The sequence below is a fragment of the Gavia stellata genome, chromosome 1, assembly GCF_030936135.1.
Source record: "Gavia stellata isolate bGavSte3 chromosome 1, bGavSte3.hap2, whole genome shotgun sequence".
Classification (NCBI taxonomy): Eukaryota; Metazoa; Chordata; class Aves; order Gaviiformes; family Gaviidae; genus Gavia; species Gavia stellata.
The window spans coordinates 103,869,247-103,883,972 of record NC_082594.1 but is presented as its reverse complement, the minus strand read 5'-3'; the positions used below and the strand labels follow the sequence as shown (position 1 = coordinate 103,883,972).

At 40.5% G+C, this 14,726-nt stretch overlaps 1 protein-coding gene across 2 annotated transcripts in view; it reads right to left on the bottom strand.

Moving 5' to 3' along the window:
* Window positions 1-1,474: 1,474 nt before the first annotated feature.
* Window positions 1,475-14,726, bottom strand: part of GRIK1 (glutamate ionotropic receptor kainate type subunit 1) — a 172,145-nt gene continuing 158,893 nt past the window's right edge. For both annotated transcript variants that reach the window (XM_059826643.1, XM_059826649.1), the window contains 2 exons: window positions 12,374-12,624; window positions 1,475-1,630 (listed from right to left, as the gene is read on the bottom strand). In XM_059826643.1, coding sequence (XP_059682626.1) covers window positions 1,475-1,630; window positions 12,374-12,624 — 407 coding nt within the window. The remainder of the gene's footprint in view (window positions 1,631-12,373; window positions 12,625-14,726) is intronic.

The following is a 14,726-nucleotide window of genomic DNA, read 5'->3' as shown; positions in this document are numbered from 1 at the left end:
GAGAAAGATGATAAAATGTAACACTTTGCTGAAGCATCTGGGTAATGAACATTGCCACAAGCTGAAGCAAATACTATTGATATGACTCGGGTTTGCCTGGCTCCATGTGCTGTGCGGAAAAGCATTTGGTGGCTCCAGTCCTCCGGTTCCCTTTTTCCAGCCTTGCCTTAGGATTAGGGGTAGTCATAGTGGTGGGATAGCCCTGGGCAGACCAGGCTTATATAAATAAACTGGTGTGTAGGAAGGCAGGCGTACAGCACGCAGCTGCTGGGTGCAAGGGGCACCCATCTCCCATGCCCAACCTCATCCCTTGAAGTGTGGATGTGCCTGCATTTCACCCATTTCCTTTTGCAGGCATCCTCTGATGTAACCAGCTGGCACCAATAAAAGCCCCAGGAACAACAGAATTAATCGCAGAGACAACATAGCAATAAATATAAATGTGCTTCACCTCACTGCAATATAAAGGAACAGCTTTTTTGGGGAGGGGATCTGCTGCTATAATGCATCACTGCTCTTCAGGCAGAGGTTTCTTCACAAAAAAGACTTAATTTCTCCTTCAGTGTTAAGACATTTTGCTGGTGCCCCCAGCCGTTGCAAGAAAAGGTTTCAATTCCAGAGTATTGGCTGTATTCTTGTCAGATGTTATCTTTGTGGTCAAGATTTGTTATAAATTGAATATTCTTAGCTCTAATGTCTAAGGGATTTTCATTTTGAAGTCAACAATTGTTTTATTGGTATCAGGAGCTGGAGGATACGGCAGTGTGACGATGTCAGTGTTGCCTTCCCCTGTTTGCTGATCATTACTTTTGTGATTTTGGTTTTTCTTTTGGAACATCTAGCACCTGGACCCATGGCATTACCTAATAAACGTGTTTTAAAAGAAATGAAAAAGAGAAAAGATAAGGAAAAAAGCCCCAAGTTTCTCACGGAAAAGAACCCGAAGAGTGTTCCTTACAATATCAGAGGAAGTAAAAATAACTTAGTGTTGGATACCTTTGTATTTAAGATACAGATAAGTTTATGAGTTAATTGTATGAACTTTTATTTTGGTTGTCTGGGTCCTGGTTTCTAAACAACTGTGCTCAGTAGAACTGCAATATTTTCTTCAAAAGGAAAAAAAAAGTTCCACTCCCAGATTATTGGAAAAAAGAACCCTGTCTCTTGTTTATTTATTTATTTAGAAAGCACATACAGCGATGCATGGAGAGGGGAAGAGAGATGCAAAACAGGTGAGCATACAAATCCATCTCAAAAGAAATAGTGAGACACTTCCCAAATGATTAGTAGTACATCAGTCTATGTGAGCATTTAAACTGTTGTACCTCTAGATTAAAAAAAGAAACCACAGAGAATTTCTGAAGAACAAGGAAAATGTCTATATTTCAGAAATCCCACCACAATCGACTTGTAGGCAGCAACGTCTTTGTTTTGTTTTTTGTTCCTGATATTTCCTCAAAGGGGTGTCTCTTGCTCATGCTATGGTTTCTTTCCTCAGCGTCCGCCTCTGGTGACAAGTAAGGATACTTGTGAATGAAGATTTCCCCTTCGTTCTTGACCTTTTCTTTAACTTCTTCTGGTGCTTGAGTGAAATTCCAAGCTCCTCCATTATCGCATTGAAAGAAAGACACTGGTGGAAGACAGAAATGGAATTAAACACTTCTCATTGAAGGCAGAGTTCGACCATACCCTTTGCACAAATGGTGGCTTTTAGAAGCAAGGACCTGAGCTCTTACTGGTGGGCTCGGAAAGCTTCTCTGCTGAGTTCTGCCAGCTTTGAATAAGCCCCTAAGGTATAATAGGTGGGTCTGCTTAAGTCATGTTTTTTGCCTAACTTGGCTTCCACTGAATTTAATTTAACTTTGGCTTAACTAAAGCTGATTATGAATGTTTGATATTCTACACAGATGCGTTTGTGATGTTTTGATGGCTTCATATCATAAAACTTACTTTTTTCAGTAGGTAAATTTTCTCCTGACCTTAAAAGAAAAAAGATCTTCTTTTCTAAATCACATGTACCTTAGCCACAAAAAAAATGGGAACACTAGAGAAAACAAACAACACCGTTTTTGAAGATTTCTTTGTGATTTAGTTATTTTCCTCTCAAGAAATTAACAGACATTTCTAAAATATAGCACAGTCCTCAATCCTCTTCTTTCTTTGGAAAGAATCTTTTTCAAATATTGTATGTTGAAGAAAGGAGAAAATTACCACAAGAATAAGGTAGCTGAATAGTTTAGAAAGAAAGCAGAAACCTTTTTTCTTCCCACCATCACAACATTAACAAAGACATTTCAGGTAAGTGGAAAGATCCTTTAAAATCTACAGCTGGAATAATTACATGTAACACAAAAAACCACAAAGAGGCTTTAAGTGGAAGTATCTAGCAATGCAAAACATTTGTTCCATGCACATATATAAAAATAGATTATTTATATATAAAATGAAGTGATGGTAGCAGCATGAAACAAAGCTTTAACCACCTTACCTTCATCAAGTTGAATAGATCCTTCCTACCAAACCCTTTCTAGAACTGCAGAACTGACCAGCTTTAAAACAACTGGTTAAAACTACAGTTCTTCTAAAACGACAGCAACAGCACACAGACATGATTCTCTGTATTAAATACAAATTCCCTTCTAGAGTGATACTAATGCAAGGTAAGCAGTGTTCAATTCTTAACCAGTAATAATCCAATAGTGACCTCAGTTATACAGTGCTAAAAAAAGTAAAACCAGATATATTATTCAAAAAAGAGAAACCCCAAGGTTTCCTAGTAGCAAGCTATTCTAGAGGAATATTTTCAAATGCAAAAGAGAGTATGAGGGTAACCTGGATCAAGGTTAAATCTTTTGCTTAAGGTAGCAAAGGGATCCCAGGGAAGTGAATCCCACACACGTACTTCTTCCTCTCCAGTGTAAACCCTCCCTATAACGTGTGTGACCCTGGTTCTGCAAATGAGCTGAAGACATCAGTGCACCAGTGTGTGTGTGTTTTAAATGTGTATGATCTTGTGTATGTCATCATGTGCAGTTGTGGGATGAGCTACACACAGACTAAGATCCCATAGTATGTTAAATCTATAGTTTGATATGCTCTTTCTTTGAGATGTTTAACTTTCATTCATCTAAAATTCTTAAGTATACATAAATTAAACTACTATTAATTCATGCCAGCCCCAAAATGTAATAGACATAGGTCAGGGCAGTGTACTGCTTTGTTTTTCAAATTACTGTCTGGTAATAGCCAGGAATTTGCTGGTGCAATTACCATGAAAATCTCCCCTTTGACAATGTAATACAGGAATTACAGAGTTACTGGAGTTAGAGACAAAGGTGTCTGCTGCAGCCCCGTGTTCTCTGGAAGCAGCAAGTGAAGCAGGTATCATCCTAATACAGACATTATTTCTATATTGCTTCAGGCTTTTTTAGAGAGTAGCACCACTTATTTACAAACTAGTAAAACCGTGTGCTCTAAGTGGCTGACTTAGCATGGATAATTTCTCTCTACTATCTTAGTTTTAATTGAGCTTTCAAAATCTAGATTACAATCTGATTCCAGAACTCTGTGGCAAATAAGGAAAGGATCATATTAACTTTGCGTGTGGATGTGGCATTGTGGGATGTAGCTTGATGGACATGGTGCTGTGTGGTGTTGGGTGGGTTGGGTTTTGGTGTGTTGTGGCTTGTTGTTGTTGTTGTGTGGTGCGTGGTTTTTTTGGTTTTGGGTTTTTTTTTTTTTTTTTTCAGGTTGGACTTGATGATCTTACAGGTCTTTTCCAACCGTAGTGATTCTGTGATTCTGTGATTTGTAGGATTGATCAGGTTTATTTTTTTTTCTTTCCCGGTTGTTCTTACTAACTTATATGTTGTGTGTATATTTAATAATAGCCATCAGTCTCTGCAATGTGCATACAGGGATGATTTCTGCAGATGAAATAGTACATTTTACTGCCTTCTTAATAGGCTTGTATTTTAATTTTCCAAACTGATTCATATTATTCAGACTATGCAATTATCATAATGCCTTTCAATTTCATGTCAACAAAATGGTCCCATGAAGATCATTTTACATCTGCAGATAGATATCTAAAACATTACTGACATTAAGTGTGTGAGGTTTTTAATATCTGACTACATGATTTGTGAAGTGCCCAACAGGTTCCACTTCCAACTCTGTTTTGAATCTTAAAGTAAATATTATCAGAAAGACTTCAAGCTATTCTTAGGAATGGCTTTTATGTTTAGGTCTTGTCTAAGAATTAAACTTTTGCCTAATTGTTCATCAATAGCAATTACATCTAAAACTGAATATAAAAACATTACTATTCTTCTTGATGATCTTTTCTGTAAACTGGTCATGTTTATCCACTCAACAAAGTATGGAAGTAGGCCATTCAAAATCCGAAAGGGCCCTGCCTTGTTAAGACTCTCTCCTATCCCATATTGGCAGCGCAAGGCCCCAGTGCGCTGGTTATCCACAAGAGAGGTCGAAACACATACACTCAACACACACGGGAATGGGCTCGGCCCTTCTACAGAGACAGTGGGTTGGGAGAGGGACAGGAGGAGGGTTACAGTGATAGCTTCCTGCGTCTTAGACCTTGAAGCTCCTGCTCCTGGCTTTGTAAAAGCACAAAAGCAGTTTTCCTTTTACAGTTATGTTATGCTGAGTTTCAAGGGACTTAAAACACCACTGGCATGAGTTTTGTCCACCTGAAGCAATGAATTAAATGTAGATTTAAGACCCTGGACTGATCCTTCAAAGGTATTTCGATGGTTATGGACATAACTACAACACTGACCAATTTTGTGCACATTCCTGTGTCTGAGATCCTACCACCTTTGAGAAAACCAGATGGAGGTGGCGAAGAGCATTAAAAACCTGGGAGACACAGGACTTTCTCTGCCCCTCTGCTTTCACACAGAGCTTCAGATGGTCTAAAATAGCAATCTGAGATGATACTTTGAACTTCCAGGGGACATTTGGAAAGGTCAGTTACACGTGAACTTTCTTTTGAGCCCCAGGAAGCAGAGCTCAAAATCCTATTTATCTCCAAGCTTGTGCGTGCAATTAGGAAACTGAACGGATGTCTGAAAGCTGGAATTGCCCTGAACTTTTCAACCAGTAGAAAACTGTGGTACAGAGCGAGTACAAACTCAGCCAGAATGCTGTAGGATTTACAGGAAAATCCCAGACAAGGAACACATTCAGTGGGGACTCCCAAGGTGGCCCTCTGAACAGCACCATGTCTGCAGCATAATTACAGTAGCCTTTAAAAAAGGGATGGTGACATTAAATTTCCATTTAAAAGGGTAATATACTGTTCTTTTAGTCTCATATTCAGATGGCCAGACTGAAACGGTTTCTTTAAAAAGCTATTTTTTTACACGCTGTTAAGTCCATTTTTGAGGTCTCACCCAGAATGAGAGCAGAGTAGGCACAGAGCAATACATTTAACAACAGAGTAATAAGTTTAACATTTTGCTTTTAGTCAGCTTGACTTTCTCATTCTAGCAGTGTCAAAATGCTGCAGGACATGGCATGCGAGGCTAAAAGGAAATGTCATCCTTTAAAAACAGAATAGATTTTGCTCTCCTTGTAGTGTGAGACTCTTCCTTTTTGCCCTTTGGTCGTTTCAGCAGGCTATAAAAGTTTGGTCATGAGGGTCCCAAATCCTTCCTTACACTCTCATGCAGAAGACTGTATTAAGCTTTAGGATAATTATAGATTCAGAATTTAAAAAATAACATAAAATAAAATAGAAACAAGACTGAAAATAAAGATTCTGTAGTCAGCCTTTATTGATCTGCTGCCTATGCTGCTGGGCTACCACTGGGGACAAGACTTTTAATTTGCTTGCAAAACCAAACAAACAACAACAAAAATCCCAACACAGTGCACTGTGTTGGAGAACTAAGAACTATGAAAATCGAAGGATGTGGGCCAGATTTCATTCTGGAAGAACACCTGACGAGCTCAGGCACAGAGGAGAAAGTGCAGAAGTCAGGATTTTTCTTCCATAGTGCCCTCACCACTGTGAAGGACCTATAGCTGGGACACTGACATATGTCTTCTGCTGAAAGAAAAGTAATATGTTTGTGCCTAGTGCACCAAAGGAAAAATATCTAAACCAGTTTCTCCTAGCGAGCAAACTGCTGTTGCAGCACATTAAGAATCTGTTTGAGTTTTCTGTCACTGATGGCTAATTGCATGAGGAGATCACTAAATTAAGTCTTTTAAACTGTCAGAGCCTATTGAACAGTGATTGTCAAAACAGTATGATAATAATGCATGGATTATTTTAGGTCTTCCTCAGTTATATAAACTGTTCCTCAGTTACCAATTTACAAGAAAAAAATCAGTAAAGCTACTTGCTGGCCTCCCAAACCATCTAAACACAAATGGGACTGCTCAGTGAAGGCACAAATGGCCACAGTCGTGTTTGGAGGTGGGGCTATGTCCTGAAAATGGAGGGGCTCAAGCTGGTGTTCGTTGAAGAGGGGGAATTTGCAGACCTGACAACTTCACAAAAATTTCTATTTTGCAAGAACCTCACTGAGATAGGGGATCTCTTCCTTCTCCCCCTTCTCCTCCTCCTTTGTTTCCAAAGAGCTAAAGATGTGAAACTTCAGGGCTTTTCTGAGAAAGATGACACAAACATACTATACCATGGGAGTACTTGGAGGAAATATCAATCTAGTTGGGGAAAGCGTTATTGCTGTGCTTGGTCTAGTTCCGCAGTGCAGGCCCACGTTGTTAATCCACCCTCATCCTGGCTCTCTGAAATGGCAACAGTATTGCCTTTGTTCCCCGCATTCTTCTCTTGTTTCATCCTTTGTCCCTCCTTCCCCCTGCACCTTTGCCTAGTTGGACTGCAGACTGTTTGATGAGAGCAAGAACTGCCACTAAATAAAGGCAGGCACACTGACCCCAGCCAAATCAACCTGCCAATGGCTTGGGACTAGCTTATTCACGGTCCCTTTGCTTTCAATGGTAGGTGGTTTCTGTGTGTCAAATCATATGCCATTTTTTGCAAACATTTATTAATTTGAATATTTTGGGAGTTCTGAGTAAAATGTAGAAACAGCAAAACAAAAATTAATATAAAATGACATAAAGGTATGCTTATGCCATTTTTCTTCCCAGATAGCTCTGGCTATGCTTTACTGGTACTGCAGTGCCAGAACTGATGGAGTCTGTTGTGACTCATCCATCACAGGCAGAGCTGTTGGCTCTGTGCTGACTGCACAGCAAGGTCCCCGTGCGGACATACACCTGAGAAAGGATACGGTTTGATTATTGGGTCCTGAATGCAGTTGCAAGGCTGCAAGTTAGGACGATACAATGGCGACCAGCTCTATTTGTGAAGAGAGTATTTTTTTGTGGCCAAATTTCAAAGTATAGCAGTCATAGAAGCTTAGAGTCCTGATAAGAGGAAAATCGTTGAATGCTTTAACACTTCCTGAAGCTTGTTACGTCTATGCAGGAGTCCTCCCAGGTGCCATGCACTTCACGGGAGATGCTATGGGCTGTGACTTCCTTGAGCCCCGCTGTTAACTTGAAGGCACCTGCCTTTTCTTGGAGCAATGGCAAACCTTGCAAAAACTGTCTTTACAAGCACAGATTTGTTAGCACTCGGGTGGCATGCCGGCTCTTCACTGCCTCAGCTGCTGACGTAGCTGCTAAGGAGCAAGTAAGGCTTTTTAATAACTCTTTTTGTAGCTAAGTATGAAGCTCCATTAGGGAAAGGAGGAGCTGCTTTGTAATTCCCATAGGCAAGCTGAAGTCTGTGAGGTTGTCTGTGGGGACAGCTAGACATGGGGAAATGATGACTGTTACTAAATAATGTGACTATTTCCTTGGCAGATATGAAAATGTTTACCCAAAAAGTGACAGCAAATTTTTGGATTCTGCATTCATCTAAAAAGTGATTAGAAAACTGGTTGAAGCAGCAACCCAGAGGATTTCTTGCATAGCACAATGATGGAGATGATAAACACATTCGGATTTTTCTTTCTCCTCTGAGAGTTGAGAGAAGCTGAATTTAATTAGTTTTAAGTACTGGGAAACTGCAAACAAAAGTGCTTTCTTAAATCAGGGATACAGAAGATCTAATTCAGGTCTTTGCTGGTAAGAAGGCTCATTTTATGAAGAACCAAAGCTTTCAAGGTGCTATTCAAACAAGTTAAAATGCCATTTTGAGGAAGACAATTTCTTGCAGCATCTGGAGTGGAGCATAAACACTCGTGTACACAGATGCGCAGTGGCAAAGAATTGGTGTAGCCTAGCTATGAGCAGCACATCTTTGTCACAAAAAATACTTAAGCCTACTGCCAGCACAAATAATTCTGACCAAAAATTGTAACATGAGTAGAAGGAAAAGACAGGTCACTGTATGCACTGGCTTTTCCCAGGAGCCAGGTAAGAGAGAAACAATTCAAGAGGAGAGCAGAGCTTCACCACAGCACTTCGGCAATTGAGTGTGAAGGCATACACTTGAACAAGTTTTCTAATTGCAGTAGAGTCCAGAAATGGCCCCTCAATAAAACAGATCATTAACTTGTTTGATGAGGAGGAACTACAGTGGGCAAGAAAACATAAAGTAGGGGGGGGGATGTGTGTGTGTGGAAATGAATTGGTGAAACTGGTGGTAAGCTGGGATGTGATGAAATACAGATAAAAGATAATCAGGTTTTGAAAACATGGTTGTTTGCCACGGTTCATGACATCCTACAAGCTGGCATTTCTATACATTTTGTGTATCTCAAATTGTTGTCACATGTTTTTCAGTGACAACAACAGATCCAGTCCATTGTCTCCTGCCCTGACAGTCCCCAGACAACTGAGGACTAGAAGAAATCAAACTGGTATCCTTCCAGGGTATAAAAAACATCCTGCACCAAACTCCTACACAAAAGCTTCCTTGTGCATTTAAATATGCAAAGCAATGCCAAGGCTTTGCTGTTTGATATAAATTGATATCCTGATTTTGCCGTAAAGGAGCTCCCTGTGTTACAAAGCCTTATAATATTGAATATAATTAATTGCTCAAGCCAAGTCAATGGAGTTATTCTGTGAAAGGTATATACTGGGGGTGCCTAAGGGTGCTTTTGTTGAATATGTTCTTAAATGTTAATGGTTACATGGCATAAAATTTAACAGATAGATATGATTTTGTGCTATGATAGTTACTTGGAGGCTTTGGCTAATGAATTTTAAATGGATTAATTAAAATTCATTAAATATTGACACTGGGAATAAGATATGGCAGCTAAAAATCTCTGGCTGCTTATAATAGGGGTTCAGCAAGTTAATGGAGCCCTGCAGGTTATTTTCTGAGATTTATAAAGAACTGCCTGGCCCACTTGCTGAAATGCTTCAGCAGAGACCAAGCAAAATATTTCTCCATGCTTTTAGTAATGAGACTGCCATTGGTTTACTCAGGTTTGGTTGAAGATGAAAAGGAGGTAAATAATTTTTCTTACCTGAAAAAGGAGAATTACCCCATGAAATGACAAGATGACAATTGTACATAGAGACTGTGATAACTCTTAAAATCTACTACAGTCCGTTGCACTCACTCTTTGCTGTAGGTGTAATTATTTTCTGTGATATGCATTTAAACTGCCCAAATTTCCAGGACTTTGACAATATGCGTTAGATAAGCTTATCTCCTGCTGAAGTAAGAGGCACTTTGAAGTCATTAACTATGTGTTGGTGAGTACAACCTTTGTCATTATGTGCACTGTTTAAGTTTAATGCTTTCCATCGGACACACCTTTTTTCTTTCCTGACTATACAGTGTGAATTGAGGGCTGTGTTCGAATCCCTCGCTCCTCTCGGATTAACTTGCCACAGTCTAACTCCGTAGATAAGGTGGTGCCAGAAGTGGAGTTGGATGGATGGGTTTGCTTACACTGTAGTCCGTAAAAGAAACAAAAGGCCTTGCATGCAAGAAAAGAAAAATGGAGAAAATAAATAAATGAAAGAAGTAAAATTAAAAACAAACATGAGAATGAGATTCAAAAGCTATTTAAATCAACAGTGATTCTACTTATGGAACAGAAACGTCATAGATTGTATTTAACTTGTGCGTTGGATTAGTTTAGTGATAGTATACACTGTATAGCATTTTCCATCTAAGCTTATTATTTCACCAGAATAAAAATAAAACAAACTGAGAGAAATCAGAAAGTAACACTGGAATCACTGGTATTCTACTTTCTGTAACATTACTTCTGGAAAAAAAGTATGATGTTGCCACATTAGCTCACTTAAAGATTTTAATTCTTAAGAGACTGCCTATAATAAGCAACACATTGCTGTGGAACAGTAGTACAGTTTCAGAAACGGTATATGTATATATGTATCCCTGAATACTATGTTATTCACCCAACATATTGCTCAGTAAATTAACACTCCCTCATGATGTAAAGCTTTAGGTCTACTTTAATTATGACTTCAGGAATACAATGCCTTTCCCAAACTCCTGAAGCGTTTCCAGGATATTCTGCACCATATTAGCATTTATACTAAGCATTTTAACTAGCTGCAACTGTTCTCCAAAACATACTTGAATGAAAGATCTCCTGAGACATGAATGAAACAAAGATACCGATACATTCTTTATGCATTTTGTGCTAAAACTTTTTTATAGGGTTAAAGTACTAATTAGAAATCTGCAATATGTGCAAAATACATTCATCCTGTATCGGTGACTTACTCCAAAACAGGGACACTTTGATTAATATGGCCTGCAAAATTGCTCCACATGAGCTGCATCTGTTGTTTGTAGACAGTGCCATTGCCTTTAATGAGGACTTTCTCAGCCACATGTGGAGATGTCTGCACGGTCGGGAGCTGCCCTCTCCTGCAGGATACTGTGAGGACCAAGTCTACTGACATTGACATTAGGTGTTATGGACCCAAAATAACACCAAGTGCCATTTGGAAAATGAAGATGCATGGTAGGATTCAGTTCACTTGCTTTCAGCTGTCTGAACAGCAGGCGAGTAGCCTTAGCTTGCAGTGATCCCTTATCGGCAGCAAGGAGATACAGGTGATTTATCCTATCCAAAATCAGACGTTGTCCTCTCGAGGCCCTCAGCCCTGGCTGCTTGTTTTTACTCAGCTGTCAATCTCTCTCACATCCCAGCACCACTGCTGTATGCAGTATAAACTGCACCTCTGAGACCGAGTTTAAAATGTTCTCCTTCTCCTCCCACTCATCCCTGCTGCCTTTGTTAAGGTTATTTTCCTCGACAGTAATTTCTGGCATTTATGCTATCAGCCTTGCAGAATTACACCTTGGATGAAGAGGATGAAATGCCCATGGAAAAGCTCCTGCCTTTGCCATCTAAAAGTGCAAAGTGAGTTTAAACAACTTGCTTAGAAGTAGATGCCTCATGTCTAGAAACCTGAAGTTAGGTGATATGAACCCACCTCTTGGTGACAGCCTCAGGGGCCACCGATCCTGCAGTGCAATGTGACCCTTGTCCCTACAATAAGTCCTGTTGAAGTTAACAGGATGAGAGCAGCTACAGCTACAGCAGTTGAGCTGAACAGGGCCACATCAGGGTCTAGGGCACAGCCAGAACCAAACTGGGACCAGGGAAGGCAGCCAGACTAAGAGGGTTGGCAGACAACTTCACGAATGGACTCTGAGTTGCTGCTTATGTCTTGTTTCTTTTACAGCGGCTGGTGGTTCGCTAAACGGATGTTTACGCTCTATTTTAATGATTGATTCTATTTCACAAACTGCTGTAATACTCAAGGCATGATTTATACACAACATTTCCTTTGTTTTCCCTCTGCCCTTTTAAATTGCTCATTACGCTTCAGTGGAGCTATAACCAGAATTTCTTTGGCTCCATAATCTTACTTTACTGTGGCATCCATCACCTTTCAGTAGGTCTCCCTGCTTTGAAGTGCATGTTTCAGCTCAGTGTGTAAACCCCTAGCTGTGAAAAAAATGTTTTCTGGAGCAAGAGAAAAATTACACTTGGGGATTTGAAAGTACTGTTGATACTCAAAGGGCTGATGCTAATGCCATATAAAAAAAAATCCAGTTGTGTTTTATTCCTTTCCAACATAATTTATACTTGAAGTCTTAAAGATCAAGCAGAAACTGTTTGAGAAATTAACTACTCTTGTTCTGCACTGCCATACTAAACAGCACTAATTGGACTGTGGGTGAGGTACTTCCCTGTTCTTACTAATAAATTATTTGTCTTTAGTGCCAGAAACGCATGGTGAGAGTTCAGCAATACAAAATCTGCACTCCAGCAAAGAGACTTATAATGCAGTCACCTCCACATCCGCAACCCTCAGCCTCCCAGAAACATAAGCAAGCTGGAAATGGATGACTCACCTGCTCAATATCACTGTTTTTCCTTGATTTATATATAAATTCACCAATGGCTACAAACACGGAAAGAACGAGCCCTGCAGCGAGCACTATGAAGATGCCCCCAATATTCTCCACCCCGAGAGCACTGGCTTCTTTGCTGTCCTCCTCAGGGCAGCCGTTGCCTCGCCACCACTTTTCCTTCATCATGTGCAGCTTTCCCTCCTCCTGCAGCTGGAGGATGGCGATGGTGATCTTGTCTCTGTAAGGAGACCCTGCAAGGTGAGAGCAAGACCTGTCAGTGCTGGTTGCAGCGAAGGGAAGGCAGGGAGGGAGCAAGCTGCTGCTATCTGAAACAGAAGTGCTCCCTTATCACAAGACTGATTATTCCAGCTAGAAAGTGTTGGTTTCTCTTCAGCTGGAAGGGGGAAGAGGACTATCTGTTGGTGTCTGCCCTAGGGACTGAAAAGCAGAAGACTCCTTTGGTGCCGTTATTTGTTTGAGAATTCATTATGATTTCTAGGGTCTCCTACTGAGGTTTATTTAAGCCTTGGCAGTGGGTTTTCTTGCTAAGCAATTCCTCCATATCATGTTTGAATATTGCTTTGAGCATCCTTTGAGACTTTCAGCTTTGCATCTCTTCTTTTTACTTCAACATCTGTTGATTTTTCCTACTGCAAGTGAGTAGCTGTCTAAGAAAGGCCCACAGTCAGTCAGATACATTCTCTTCTCATTTATACCTGCATAAGCCCACAACTCCACTTCAGCTACCTTGCAGCTTATAAGAATACAAGGCAGCCCAGTCTTTTTTTTTCCGTGACTTGCAACAATATTGGCACTGCAAGCTGGAAATAGCAACTATTTTCATGCTTTTTATTTTCAGGCCAACAGCTTGCTAAATGATGTGTCTTCAGGCTCAGCAGCATTAATGGGCTTGTACAGTATCTGGCAAATAACAGGGTCACATTGGGCAGTTCAATCTGTTTAGGTTTGCCTCTCATGCACTCTGCTCTGGCTCTCCATCTTCCAAAATCTCTGCCCCCTGTGAGTCCCTTCAGCCAACTTGTGCTGCTGCAGAAGCACAAGTCTGTAGCCCTAAAGGGGGACAAGGGAGAGGCTTGCCCCTCGCCTTGCTTCTGGAGCAGCACCTAAAGGAAATTGCTACCAATTAGCTTTTCCCATGTTGCCAGAAGCTGAAATTATCAACAATAACAGCAGCAATCCTGATATTATTTATAATAGGCAAGCAGAAGTTGGTTTTGGCATTGCAAGAGAGACTTTTCTTTATGAGGCAAGGATTTTATGATGGCAAGCAGGAGAGGGTTACAAGAAAGGTTGTTTTGGCTCTCAAGGCATATATCTGCCCCCAAACCCTGACACATGGGGCTTCCTACAGCTGGAGGCCTTTAGTGTCCGGGCTGCCAGACCGTCAGTGTTGCTAGTCCTTTGTCCACGTAGCTAACTACCATCCATCCTTTCCTTTCCTTTATCACATTAATAAGACTATTTCCTTAAGCTGTAATTTCACCAAAAGTCACATTTTGCTGCAAATTAAAGCAGTTGCAATTCTCAAGCTGATCAAGGTAAGCAAACTTGAAGGCAGAACATGTGCCAGAATGTCAGTGATAGCGTGGAGCACATAGACGCGGGTACATAAGAAAATCTCACGAGGCACCACTTTTGTGTCTTTATGCATCTAAATAGCCTTGGAAATTTGGCCTCACAGCTTCAGTTTCCTTTCTTGTATTGCCGTGCACGACATTATTAAAAATAATTGTACGATGAATACAAGTCACCCTCTCTGCTTTCCATTTTCTTTAGCCCGCAGCATTGTCTGAGGAAAATCAGTGTGAAGTACATTGCAGTTCCTCATCTGTTGCGCCAACACTCAGCTATTTTTCAGTGTATCTTACTGCCAGCACTAGGACATGCTGTGACCACAGATGCCAAGAGACATGTGTCAGATTACACAAAGTCCATCTGGGAAGCCAGCAATCAACAGCCACTGCTTGAGGTAGCTAGTTTGGAAAGGAAAATACGCCTGCTGTAAGAATAGATGATTTCTGTGCACGCTATTAAAGAACCGAAAATAAACACAACAGAAAGCAAAACAGAAACACCTTCCAAACTGACTTTACCCAGAGAAGTGAATTATTACCACTGAAAACAGCAACGCCTCTCAGAAGAAAGAGCAGAATTGTTTCTATCTCAGGAGAGGTTCGCTGCCCTGATAGCTGGAGTCTGTTAGATTGTAGGACTCATCTATTTTCCCTTATCTGAAAGGACATAGCTGTTAGGTAACATGAAGCAGCCTGAGTCACAGCGCAGGATTTGTGGGGATGTTCATTCTTTCTTGTGACGTTTATGTTGCCAGCAG